Here is a 13,098-nt window from a genome sequence, read left to right as displayed (position 1 = left end):
AACTCGATGATCCCTCATTATCCTCACACCCTTTCAAAGTCAGTTTAAGGTTGTGAGTGTGTCATTTAGACATTATGTACCTCCACCCTGTCCTTCATGACCGTCATCTTTCTTTCTCTATTTTGCATTTCCTGACAGTTGGCACATTCATACAGAGTTAAATTTTAACAGGGTCTGAAAGTCCTTTGTCCATTCTTTTTTAAAGTCCACTTATTTAGACGTCACAAATTAAACTCAGGGAACTCTTTGCTTTGACAGGACCGAGATTTACACTTAATGTAAGTGCATATATTACACCTTTTCACCCTATTTTTAATCTTCATGTTATGGTTAGCAGAATATAGTAGAATCTTATTAGGCCCCAGAGTAAAGCTGTGAAGACTGGTAAGAGATGGAGCTTTGATTACCAAAACACGTGCCTTATGCAAAAGAACCTAAGCTTGTATGAGATGCACAGGATTGTTACACCAATCTGCAAACCTCTCGGAAATATATATAGAACACTGTCTTTCATCTGTACCGAAGTATGGTGCTTTGTAATGGGGCTGGTATTGTATCAAAAGCATTGTTTGTATTTGTCTCAATCCGAACGTGTGTATTTCAGTCTGTGTGGAGATTTGTGTGTGCGTAGCAAAAGTTACATGTTAAAAAAAAAAGAGAGAAAAAGTAAAACTGCATGATTGTAACTTGTGATGTTGTGTGTTGTTGTTGTTTTTTATAGAGATTTGTGTACGGTGGCCCCTAGAGACAAAGCACGTACAAACTCCAAAACACTTACAAAATCCAAAACACGTGCAAACTCCAAAACACGTACAAAATCCAAAACACATGCAAAATACAAAACACGTACAAAATACAAAACACGTACAATATACAAAACACGTGCAAAATACAAAACACGTGCAAAATACAAAACACGTACAAAATACAAAACACGTGCAAAATCCAAAACACGTGCAAACCCCAAAACACGCGCAAACTCCAAAACACATGCAAAATCCAAAACACAACGGAAGTGCTCCAGGACGCTAGGGGCAGTGTTGAGCTTTTGTTACCTAGTAACTACACAAGCCAGGAAGTACCAATGACCGGATTTGGGGTCTGCAGCCTTAAAGGCCGCATTTTAAGGCCGATTATGTCACAGCGACACGACAAAGACTGTCCCAATTCAAAGGCTGCTCGAAATGCGGCCCTCAAATGCGTCCTTAATTTCCCTGAATTTTAAGGATGGGTCTGTGTAGCCTTCATGGCCCAACATATCCCAGACTTCATAGCGCGGCGGTGGTTTGGATAATTTTGCCGAAAAAAAAACGGCGGAAGCGGAGCGGACGAAGAGTAAACTTCCAGAAGTAAGTACTGAATATTATGTCACTTATTTATGCGCAAATGTTTTTATAATGAAGAACATTAAAACATTACTGTTGGCAACATGTCGGGAAAGTTATGTGACATTAGCGACGTTTGTACTAACTTGGTTTTAAAGCCTTCACTTCAAAATATTCGCCGTTCAATAGCTGACTTTAATCTTACAGAGAATGTGATGATTTTATGCGTAATTAAAGTCAGTCATGTCAGTCAGCTGACGGTTCACTCCTTAAGCTGAAAGAAAGATGCTTTAATCACAGGAGTCACACATGTGTCCACTGTACCATCTGGGAACTCTTCTTGTTTACACTCGTAATGACACAAACACTAAATCCTCCTTCTCTGGTGCTGTTTTGTAGCAGTGTGTACACCTGAGACTGTCACCTGTCTGTCTGTCCTGCACTCTCTCTGTTTCTTTCTCTCTGATTGTGGAATAAAAGTATGAACATGTATTTATAAGTCACACTTGTGTTTGAATCCTGCAGCTTATCACACATTTGATTTCTATGTGTGACACCTGCAAGTGTCCAGAGTGAGGACAGACTGAGGGACCCACTGCATTACATCATCTGTGAGGCTTTGCACCCCTGATGATCCACCAGGACAATCTCAGCAGTATGTGAGGAAGAGGAGGAGGAAGAGCCAGCAGCAGCTGACAGATGGAGAGAATAGACAGACTGTTCCCTGTTTGTGAAGGACTGCTAGAAACGTTTAAAATAACTAATTGTCTGTCCTGAATCAGTCTTATTAGGTAATGTTCAAATAATTTTATCATTCCAGTGTTTCCAGTGTGGGAGAAAGTACTCAGGGCCTTCAAGTTACGCACTATGAAAGGCAGCAACAAGTTTAATGTTCAGAAACCTAAAGTCTGTATCAGCAGCAGAATGGAACTAAAAATAAATGTTTGTTTCAGTTCTATGAAGCTTTGAGTATTTTGGATCAGTAGCACTGCTGTGTTTGTTGCATCATATTGCTGTGATTGTTTATATGCTTTATATATTCTGAGGTAAGTTGATCTATAGTGTTACATCATATTCTATAAGGATGTTATGTGTTTGCATACTTTCTGCCCAGTTTGACCCATTTAGCAGACGTCAGCCTGTTTAAAGCTCTGATATCTATTCTGTATGACTTAAAGCAGTTATGACATGGTCTGATTTTCTCACCCAATAAAGGAATATTTAATACATCAGTCTACTCTTCATTTTATCAGAAACATATATATACTATTATATATTGTACATATATTTATTAGTTTCAGATGTAGCCATTCTTGTTTTTTGCTTGTTTACATTATTGTATTTTGCACAACTCTGTTGCTTGTGAAGCTCGCACACAAGAATTTCACTCACATGTGCTGTACCAATGTACCTGCACATGTGATGTGACAATAAAAGTGATTTGATTTGAAACAGCTCACAGCTTGTACATTTTCTTTTTACACATGTATGTAAGCATTTGAGCCAAATTTAGTAATGCCAACATACTGAAGGAACAACATTTGTCTCTTTTATATGATACACCTATATATGCACTGTCAATATACATTTTGAACCAGCTGCAGATGTCAGAGTAACAACTGACTGACCCCCACATAAAGTGCGTTACAGTAGTCCACAGGGGAAGAAATAAAAGCATGGATCACGGTTTCAAAGTGCTGCCTAGAAAGAAACGATTTCACTCTTGCCAGTCGCCTTAAATGATAAAAATGGACTGGTCCAACTTAAAACCAAGGGCAGTAACAACAGGTTTAAAATAAACCTCCAGGGGTTCCAAATGAAAAGAAGAGGACTCACAGGGGCCACTGGGTCCAAACACCAACAAATCTGTTTTCTTTTCATTCAAATTTAAAAAGTTTAGAGCCAACCAAGCTTTAATGTCATCTAGGCATGTCAAGAGAGGTTTTATTCAGATGCCATCCTTCGGCTTCAGTGGCAAATAAATTTGGCAGTCATTCCTATATACTTGTCTTTGAGTGAAGATTTAAGGTGGTAAGACATGTAAATAACTGCAACTTGAATCTGTACTGAAGCTCAGTATTTGACAAAGAGTTCATGTTCACTGCTGTAATACCTAATAATGACTAATATAATAACCATAATATTGGCCATATTATATTTACATTACCAAAGTGATATGACTTTAGTCTCATGAACAACATTAGCTAATTGTTATTTACTAGCTAATCTTAAATGACTGTTCAGTACAGAAATGAAGCCCAAAAATCATGTTTTACTGTCCTGTGGTCTCAGCCTCAGATACTTATCAAATCACACAAAGCTCTTGTAGAAACAAACAAACAAATGAAAAAAAATATGTTCTCCTTCATTTCTGTCAAAAAAAGTTGTATGACACGTTTCCAGCTGTTAGTATCATAGTTGCTAGGCAACCTGGGAAGCGCAACGGAGACTAGAGCCCATGTGTTTGCAACAAACTTGCCGTTTATTTTACAAATCGAGCTCAACACTGCCCCTAGCGTCCTGGAGCACTTCCGTTGTGATTTGGAGTTTGCATGTGTTTTGAATTTTGTACGTGTTTTGGATTTTGCATGTGTTTTGGAGTTTGCATGTGTTTTGAATTTTGTACGTGTTTTGGATTTTGCATGTGTTTTGGAGTTTGCATGTGTTTTGGATTTTGTATGTGTTGAGGAGTTTGTGCGTGCTATTTGGAATTTGTAAGTGTTTTGGAGTTTATACATGCTTTGTCTCTAGGGGCCACCGTAGGGGATTTGCGCTTTAATACTTTTGAACCATTCATACTCACAGAACAGACATGAACACACAGACATACTGATTTCTCTACGCACACACAAATCTGATTACACGTACACGAACTGGAATATGTACATGTGAATTAAGATACTGAGATATGCCCATATTCTTTGCACCTGTCATTTTTTTATCCAGTTGTGTGTAAATCCACTTGAGCACCACATGCTGGGTGCGCACACAGTGGGAAAGGGCGTGACTCTGGCTGTTGATTACATTCGAGGCGAGAAAGAAATTGAGACAGGGAGAGAGAGAAACAAACGAGTGCGGTAACAGAGTCAGAGAACCGAAGGAAACTTTCGAGGTGAGAACTAGTAAATAATTCTAAGTAATTTAGCTGTCCTGGATCACATGATACCTTCATACCAAAGTAAGATGAGCAAATATTTATTCAAAAATGTTCTCTCTTCAGTTTAAATCTTATTTGTGAATAACAGAAAAGTGTAAACGAGTATTTCTGTTTCATTTTAATATGTGTGTGTTATTTTTTAGCTTCTTATTGTGGGGCCAAGCTGTTCAGTTTAATGAAAAAATACAAATCTGCAAAGATGTGTGAATGTTTTTATACCTGTGTTGCACCTAACAACTAGTATTTAAATGTGTTTAAATTTTACACATCACTTTTCAGGTTTCACAGAGTTCTTCTTCTTCGGGCAGTAAAATCAGTTTCACTATGAATAATAATCAGGTATGGTCACCTCAAGTGTTATTCTCAGGTTGTTATTTGACTAAACATACATATACAAACAGGCTCGATCTGATATCTCAACTTTATAACTGAATCTAACAAACCGATGCTGATGAAATGATTACCTCAGTGACAGGTAGAGCAAATAAATTCATCTTTTTTTTGTCTGTATATCTCCAGGTGAGCGGTCCCATGTATGACAACCAAGTGTTTAAACATGAAGAATATAGTCCTCCATATTCTGTAACACAGCAGATCCCCAGCCATTCCTCCATCAACCAGTATTATACTTCAACACCCGGAATACCAGCTAATCCAAGGCAAACAAAAGGTACTGGAATATTTGATTTGACCAAGGTTGTCACTTGGCAAATATCCATCTGGAAATATGTATTGCACATTCACAGAATCATTAACTTATTTTTGTTCCACATTTTAAATCCACACATACTAATTTAACCTAAATAATTAAAATTGTTTCCTTGATTAAATGAATACAGTTTCAATCGAGTCTTTTCTAGAGACACAAGACAACGTGGCTAAAATAGTTTTAAACTGTTGTTGTCTAAAAGTTGGCAGGCAGAAAGCCGTGGTGACTGTTACACCAACTGATGAATTTATTGATTAACTGATTTTTAAAGTCGATAAACTTGAAGAGTTTTACGGTGTTTCCACAAGTTAAATACTGTGCAAATTTTAATATGCAGCATAAAATAGGTAACTGTAACTTCCTCTTAACCACTAGATACTCACAAATTCAAAACGTAGACACTGAACTATCCAGACACACCTTTCTGAATATGACTGCATTCATAGAGAGTTGCAAACTATGAAAGATATACAAAACAAAACAATAAAACACAGAGTGGAGTTATACTTTTGCATAAAGTTTATTTATATAGTGCAATGCAGAAACTCTTCATATTAATTGAAATGTTTTAGTTTCATAAGCTCAATAAAAAGAAACTCTAAATATTAAAGTTAGAAGATGTTAAAAGCAAAAGAAAAGAAAAAGTAAATGATGTGTTTATTTACTTCAAGAATTTTGGTTTACAATGTTTATATGAGCCTCAAAGTAAGTTAGCTGTGTTTATGACTCTTCTTTGGTAGAGTTTATTGCTTCTTGTTAACTGTTTTATGGTTTACATTACTACAATATCACAATATTCATCTGTCGTCACAGTGGCTGTTTAGATTTCTAAAACATGGGCAAACTCAGTGCAGTTGTGTCTTGTTTGTGACTGCGCATTAATGATTGGGATAGTTATACATTTATACAGCTCCAAATCACAACAACAGTCACCTCAAGGTGCTTTATATTGTAAGGTCGACCCTACAATAACACATACAGAGAAAAACCAACAATTATATGACCTCCTATGAGCAAGCACTTTGGCGACAGTGGGAAGGAAAAACTCCCTTTTAACAGGAAGAAACCTCCAGCAGAACCAGGCTCAGGGAGGGGCGGGGCCATCTGCTGCGACCGGTTGGGGAGAGAGAAGGAAGACAGGATAAAAGACATGCTGTGGAAGAACGACAGAGATTAATATCAAGTATTATTCAGTGCAGAGAGGTCTGTTAACACATAGTGAGTGAGAAAGGTGACGGAAGAAGAAATATTCAATGCATCATGGGAATCCCCCAGCACCCTACGCCTATTGCAGCATAACTAAGGGAGGATTCAGGGTCACCTGGTCCAGCACTAACTATATGCTTTAGCAAAAAGGAAAGTTTGAAGCCTAATCTTAAAAGTAGAAATAGTGTCTGTCTCCCAAATCAACAGTTTTTCCATGAATTTTTACAAATTGATACAGGATTGTCTTTTTTTTTTTTTTTTAAATCTTGGCCTTCAGGAAGAAAGAAATGTCACTGGAAGTACATCCTGAGTGCATTTCTGTGTGTGACTGTTATCCTGGCAGTGCTCGGACTCTTTCTGTGGTACTTCCGTGAGTTGATCTGGAGACTGTGCAGCTGCATAAAATTATTTTTATAATTTAAGTATTGTAATATGGCATGAGTCTGCATGCTCTTGTATATATATGAGATTCACAGTAGTAAATGCATGTGCTCACAGTATACTACCAGTGTCTACTGGGGAAGTCGTGTGGAAAAGGTGGGATGTGTCTGAGCCATACCCGGTGGTGTGATGGAACCATTGACTGTCCAGATGGAGAGGATGAATCTCAGTGCTGTAAGGCATTCAAATCAGTGTCTCAGTCTTCCACACAGTTATTTAGTGTACGAATCTATTTTTTAATAGACTTGATGTTTCACAGTTCGCCTCCAAGGGGCCAACTCCATGCTGGAGAGTTATTCATCAAGCAGCCAGACCTGGATGCCCGTGTGTGCTGACAACTGGGATGATAACTATGGACGAACTGTGTGCAGACAGATTGGTTACAGCAGGTGCTCATTGTCCTTTCCCACTGACACACTTTTGCAATGTGTGGTGTAAAAAGCTCACTCATATTACACGACTCATGATTTGCATTGCTACTGGACCTTGAATAATTTCCAAACTAAAGCATTTTTTTAAAATTACATACAAAAATATTTTCTTGGATTAGATATAATAGATATTCGTTTGATATAATAATGTGTGCGTCACATTACTGTAACTCCTCAGCCCTTTGACAAAAATGATAAGAATCATCTTGTAATTTTACACCTGGTGGCCTGTATGATACGTGGGTGATAAAGTGTTTGTTTTTTTTAGCTGCACAGACCTACTGCTTACCTGTGGAAACAATGGATGTACTTAGTTTTTCCACCCACTGAGACAACAACTAATATTCTTCTGAAATGACAAATGTGCAGTATTGATTAGTACATATTTTTCAAAGTTCTAACTCAGAGGGAATGTCCTTGCGTGACATGCATGTATGTGTGAGTACAGTCTGCTGGTCTCATCTCCCTGTCACACGTGCCTCTTTGTCCCACAGAGATGATTATTTTGCCTACAGCCAAACCAGTGCAGGTTCTTTGGCCTCCAATGGATATATGAGGCTGGAGTCTGGAAGTAATAGTGGCTCACTAATACAGTCACAGCTCACTCACAGGTATACACAACCACATATCACTGAGTGCTCACTTCATACACACCACAGCATTTATAAAATGTGCCGTTTTTTTCATCCTTTCACTTTCAGCTTACTGTGCTTCTCCAAAGCTGTCACACTTCAGTGTATTGGTAAGCTACTGTGTTCTCTGTGACATACGTGAAATAATAATGTAAATCCCCAAAACTTGATTCTATTTATCTGGACGTCGTGTTTCAGTGAAGAAGCGTTTCCTCACTTGGATGAGTGATGGACAGAATCAAGTTTTGGGGATTTCCTTACTTGGATGATTGATCATACATCAATGTAATCATTTAGTCTGTCCATTTGTCTGGTGCTACAGTGTCTGAATTGGTTTAAAAGCTTGAAAGTCAGCGAAAGTAACATTGAGCTCCTCGGTCCTCAGAATGTGGCAAGAGTTCAGCAGCTCCGAGCAGTCGTATTGTTGGTGGCACAGAGGCTGTAAATGGAGCCTGGCCATGGCAGGTCAGCCTCCAGGTTTCAGGTCGACACAGCTGCGGAGGCTCCGTTATCAGCCGATACTGGATCCTGTCTGCTGCACACTGCTTTAAATAGTGAGAGCTTCTATTCTCTGCTTTCTTTCACCCGAACATGTCATTGTGCTGTTGAACAATAGCAAAAACATAATCCCTCTGACGGAAGTAATTCTGATTCAAAGAACTACCTGTGTGTGTGTCATATTTACAGCTTAACGACTTAGGTGTGCCTTCAAAGACAAAGTACACAGGATATATGGGAATATTACTTTATTGCAATATATTTATTCACATGTTGGTAGAAAGGTAACTGTGTCACTGATAGCAGTGAAGCACGCGACGTGTTTGCAAGTTCAGTAGGTTTGTCTCTTTTTCGACAACAGGTTCACTTACTGTGTTTATCCCACAGAAGACATTAACATTAACTATCTTAGTTGAAGCAGGCCTAAGGTTTGGCCATGCAGCTTTGACCACCATACATTCAATTAGATGATAAAACTGTGTAAGACTGGAACTGCCAAATCGTTATCATACAGTGTCCTCAATTTCTCAGTGAGAGCCACCTTTACTTTTTATGTCGAGTCTCCAACTATCAGTTGTCGAGTCCTCCACTCAAGTGGAGGATTCATAATGGATCAATAGTGACCTCGTGTTCATCTTTTATCTACAGTGTTTTGGCTAATATTTAATAAATCCACCATGCCCATTTCACCTTGTCTTTTCCTTGGCAGTTCCTCTTCTCCTTCATTGTGGAGGGTATACTATGGGGACGTGAACTTGGAAAACATGTTTAACAGCAGAGTTCAGAAAATCATCAAACATAAAGATTTTGACACAAGAACGAATAATTATGACATTGCTCTCCTAAAGCTTGATACACCTCTGTCTTTTAACAGTAAGTACTTGGAAGTTAATTTCACATGTTAATTTCAATGATACTGTGATTACGTGATTGCAAATCCAGCACTCTAAGGTGATACATGCTTATGCCTCAGATAAAGTTCGGCCGGTGTGTCTCCCCAATGTTGACCTGAACCTTTCTGCTAATCGTCAAGCATGGATCACAGGATGGGGAGCACTGCAGTCAACAGGTGAGGCAAAACCATAACTGAATATGTCAAACCTTCAGCCTTTGGCAACAGCCTTTACCATAACACCCAAAATGTAATTCAATGGTATTTATTTATACCATTTATTTATTTATATTTATTTATTTACACCATTTATATAGCACCAAATGTTTAAAATTGTAAGGAAAATACTCTACAATAATGCAACAATGGAACAATCACATAAGCAAGCACTTTGGTGACAGTGGGAGGGAAAGACTCCCTTTTAACAGGAAGAAACCTCCAGCAGACTCATGCTCAGGGAGGGGCGGGGTCATCTGCTATGACCAGACCAAGCAGAGGACTTAAATACACGGAACGGCAATGAGGAAAGTGGAAACACATGGGGAACACAGCTGATACAAAGTGACGTCACAGGGGAAGCAAAACTAAACACACAAAACATGGACCGTGAGACTAGCAAAGTAAAACAGGAAACACTGAGACATAGACTGACACGTGAGCATGCGTCAACATGACAGGAGGCAAGGCAGATGAGAGAGGGAGCGAGGGAACACGAGAGAGGGGACGAGAGAGCACAAGTAAGAGAGACATGACGGCTGGGGAGACATGGAATGACACACAGGAAGTGGAGACGAGACATCTCGACAAAGCAACATGGAAACTAAACATAGCAGCCGAAAAGGAAAACCAAAATACTACACACAAAGAAACCACAAAACACCATTAATTCCAATAGGCTGGCTCAAATGACCCAAGTCACCGGAAATTAGTTGATTCCAGTCCTGGCCAATTGTTCGATGCATCTCTAATTGTAAGTTCTTAATCATGTAACACTGACCAGCATTTTCAAAAAAGGCAGACACTGTTTAGACTATTACAATATGTGAATGAATTTCATTGATTGATTAACATCTGTTTCATTAACTTCAGTTAAATTTATTCAAGCTGTTTTTAGCAATACCAGAAATATGGAGTCAGTATTAGGACATCAAAACTGATCTAATGTTTACTGTCACCTTTTTTTTCTTCTTTACAATAAATGCAACCACCACCAGTTCATTATTGTATCTTCACTAATAGCTACCACTACACTTTTTCCATGAAAAAGTAAAACAGTTATGCATGTCCTGTCCATGTTAAACAACACTTTTTAATGACTCTTAAACTAGTGACTGTGATATCCTCAGTTAATAGGAACATAAATGGATATTAAATAAAGCCAGTGAGCAGAACAGACTCTTTCCAACTGAGAATGAAAAGAAATACAAAGTTCAGTGTGTGACCCAGAGCAGAAGAGTAAAAACTACTACCGCTGTTTTGGATTTTTGTTACTTGTTATTAACAATATACAGTGTGTTTATGGCCTTGGATTTGGGATTACCTTGCTAGTGACAGGACCTTTGAGCCAGCTTCAGGCTTCTCAGAATGAAAAAAAAGTATTCAGACCTGAGTGGGTCTATTCCAGCAGCTGTCAATGTAGTTTGTGTCCACGTTGACACAAACACAAGAACACAAGACAAATTTAGGGGTTGAATACTTTTTTCACAGCACTGTCTAATATAAACTACGTTGAGTGAGAAACCTGTAACGCTCCTTTTCATTTTTCATTGTCGATTATTTCAGATGGGACTTAGCAAGCACTGCCTTTCATGTTTGTCTGAGTTAACAGTGTGAATAATCCTTTTTCCAGGGCCAACCCCCAAAATAATGAATCAAGCCAAGGTGACCATTTACAGCAGGGCCACTTGTAATGCACCTGAAGTATTAAATGGTGAAGTCACCAAGGCCATGTTCTGTGCAGGTAGCCTGGAGGGAGGAGTTGACTCCTGTCAGGTCAGTCTGATCCTCCTGTCACACACTCTGAGATGTAGCAATAAGTGTACAACCTGAGATATGTCTGTGGTTCTGTGTGCTGCAGGGTGACAGTGGAGGTCCCCTGGTCGTGAAAGAAGGAAATCGATGGTGGCTGGCAGGAGCTACGAGCTATGGTTATGGATGTGCTTTGAAGAACAAGCCAGGAGTCTATGCCAATGTACCATTCTTTATTGACTGGATATACGAAAACATACAGGTACGTATGCAATGGGAGGAGAATAGAGAATAAAGTCCTGTGAAATTATCTGTTGATTAATCAGTGGTGTCAAATGTTTATCCTGTATTTTCTCTGCCACATCAAATATACATTTATATTTGTAAGTTTAGCTAGAAAGTCATAGCAGTGCTTTATTTGTGCGTGCTCTTCTGTTCACTTTGTACATGACATTGAATGTTTGACTGTTTTTCATGTTGTGTGAAATGATGTTCTCTGATACATAATTTGGTGATTAATAATCATCTAAGAGAACAAAAGAGAATCTGCTCTTCCCCCTAAATCTAATCATACTTTTTTTTCTTTACCTCCATAGAATAACTGAGACGTCGGTGAATTTTTGAAAGGAACTACTTGAGTTACTTGCAAAACAAAAATCAACCAACAAAATAATGGATCAGCATTTTTATATTCTTGTTTATAGCATGCACTGAATTTCTTGCATTTGGACAAAATAAAGCTATTATTTGGTCCAATAAAACTAATTTTCAGCAAAGAGTTGTTTTTTTGTAAATTCACATTGTGCAATAGATGTGCTACAGAAAAATGTAGCTTTGCTTTTCTTACTTCTGCCTGGCTAACGAAGCTTGCTATGCCATGCCTGATACAATGAAATGAATTCATACATGTGCCTTTTAGCTCCCACCTCAACTAAGTATGATGTCCTTGAAGTGGAACAGCAAGGTCAAAGCCAGGAAATCAAATTTTGACTGTGTCACATAATGTTATGTAATAAATTCCACTAGAGTTAAATGGTAAAAAATGGTAAATGGCCTGTATTTATATAGCGCTTTACTAGTCCCTAAGGACCCCAAAGCGCTTTACATATCCAGTCATCCACCCATTCACACACACATTCACACACTGTTGTGTTGTATCTCATAACTGTTTCAAAATAAAATATGACCAATGTCAAATGTTCTGAAATAAGTTGTACTTTAAGTGTTCTGTGTGCGCTGTGGATGACAGCTTTGCTCACACTGGAGTCTGTTTCCACATATTATCAGAACAATCAGCCAGGAATTCAGTTCTGCCCAGTAATAAGTGACAAATCAGTTAACTAATGGTAGTTAATGTTTTATGGTATATTACTGTCACATGTTCTAAGGCACTTGTCTAAAGACAGGATTTTTTTCAGCTACTAGCTGTTATTTTCCATTTCACTGTCTTAGCTTTGATATTTACATAATGTTTTTTTTCCAAGTCCTATACTAAAGAGTGGTTTCACAATAATAATGTGTGCATTACTGTGAGACAAGTGCTTAAAATACATAGAATAAAAAAATGCTGTATTAGAATGTTATTGTGGATAATAGCTTAAAGCAGTTTTCATTAAGACTAGCAAAGTTTAAATAAATACTAGTGTCTTTCTACTTGAATAAAAGAGTGAATGAGGCTCTCGCTCCATTCCGATGTACTTCCAACCTTCAGATCAAATTCTTACTTATTCTTTAATTGCTTCTTTTCTCTTAGCAAATGTGCAGGAGCTGCTTAAATGCACACATTACTTGCTGTTGACCTTTTAGGAAGACTAGTACTTTTACTAGCCTGATCTACTA

The 13,098-nt window shown here is 38.2% G+C and overlaps 1 protein-coding gene across 2 annotated transcripts; it reads left to right on the top strand.

Moving 5' to 3' along the window:
- The first annotated feature begins 221 nt into the window (after nt 1-221).
- On the top strand, nt 222-12,385 carry tmprss2 (transmembrane serine protease 2). Of its 2 annotated transcripts, XM_085419915.1 has the most exons (15): nt 222-278; nt 4,272-4,437; nt 4,762-4,821; nt 5,002-5,152; nt 6,675-6,767; nt 6,896-7,012; nt 7,098-7,227; nt 7,764-7,880; nt 7,971-8,011; nt 8,287-8,455; nt 9,109-9,272; nt 9,373-9,468; nt 11,141-11,283; nt 11,369-11,521; nt 11,856-12,385. In XM_085419915.1, exons 3-15 carry the CDS (start codon nt 4,807-4,809, stop codon nt 11,862-11,864), a joined length of 1,398 nt encoding a protein of 465 aa, XP_085276041.1. In that variant the 5' UTR covers nt 222-278; nt 4,272-4,437; nt 4,762-4,806; the 3' UTR covers nt 11,865-12,385. The 2 variants fall into 2 exon arrangements, with proteins under 2 accessions (XP_085276041.1, XP_085276042.1); XM_085419916.1 differs by lacking the exon at nt 4,272-4,437 and having other exon boundaries at nt 227-278.
- The last annotated feature ends 713 nt before the right edge of the window (nt 12,386-13,098 follow it).

Source organism: Rhamphochromis longiceps, linkage group LG10 (genome assembly GCF_057381845.1).
Source record: "Rhamphochromis longiceps isolate RC_006_pf linkage group LG10, R_longiceps_female_GT1.1, whole genome shotgun sequence".
Classification (NCBI taxonomy): domain Eukaryota; kingdom Metazoa; phylum Chordata; class Actinopteri; order Cichliformes; family Cichlidae; genus Rhamphochromis; species Rhamphochromis longiceps.
This window is presented reverse-complemented; position numbering and strand designations above follow the sequence as displayed.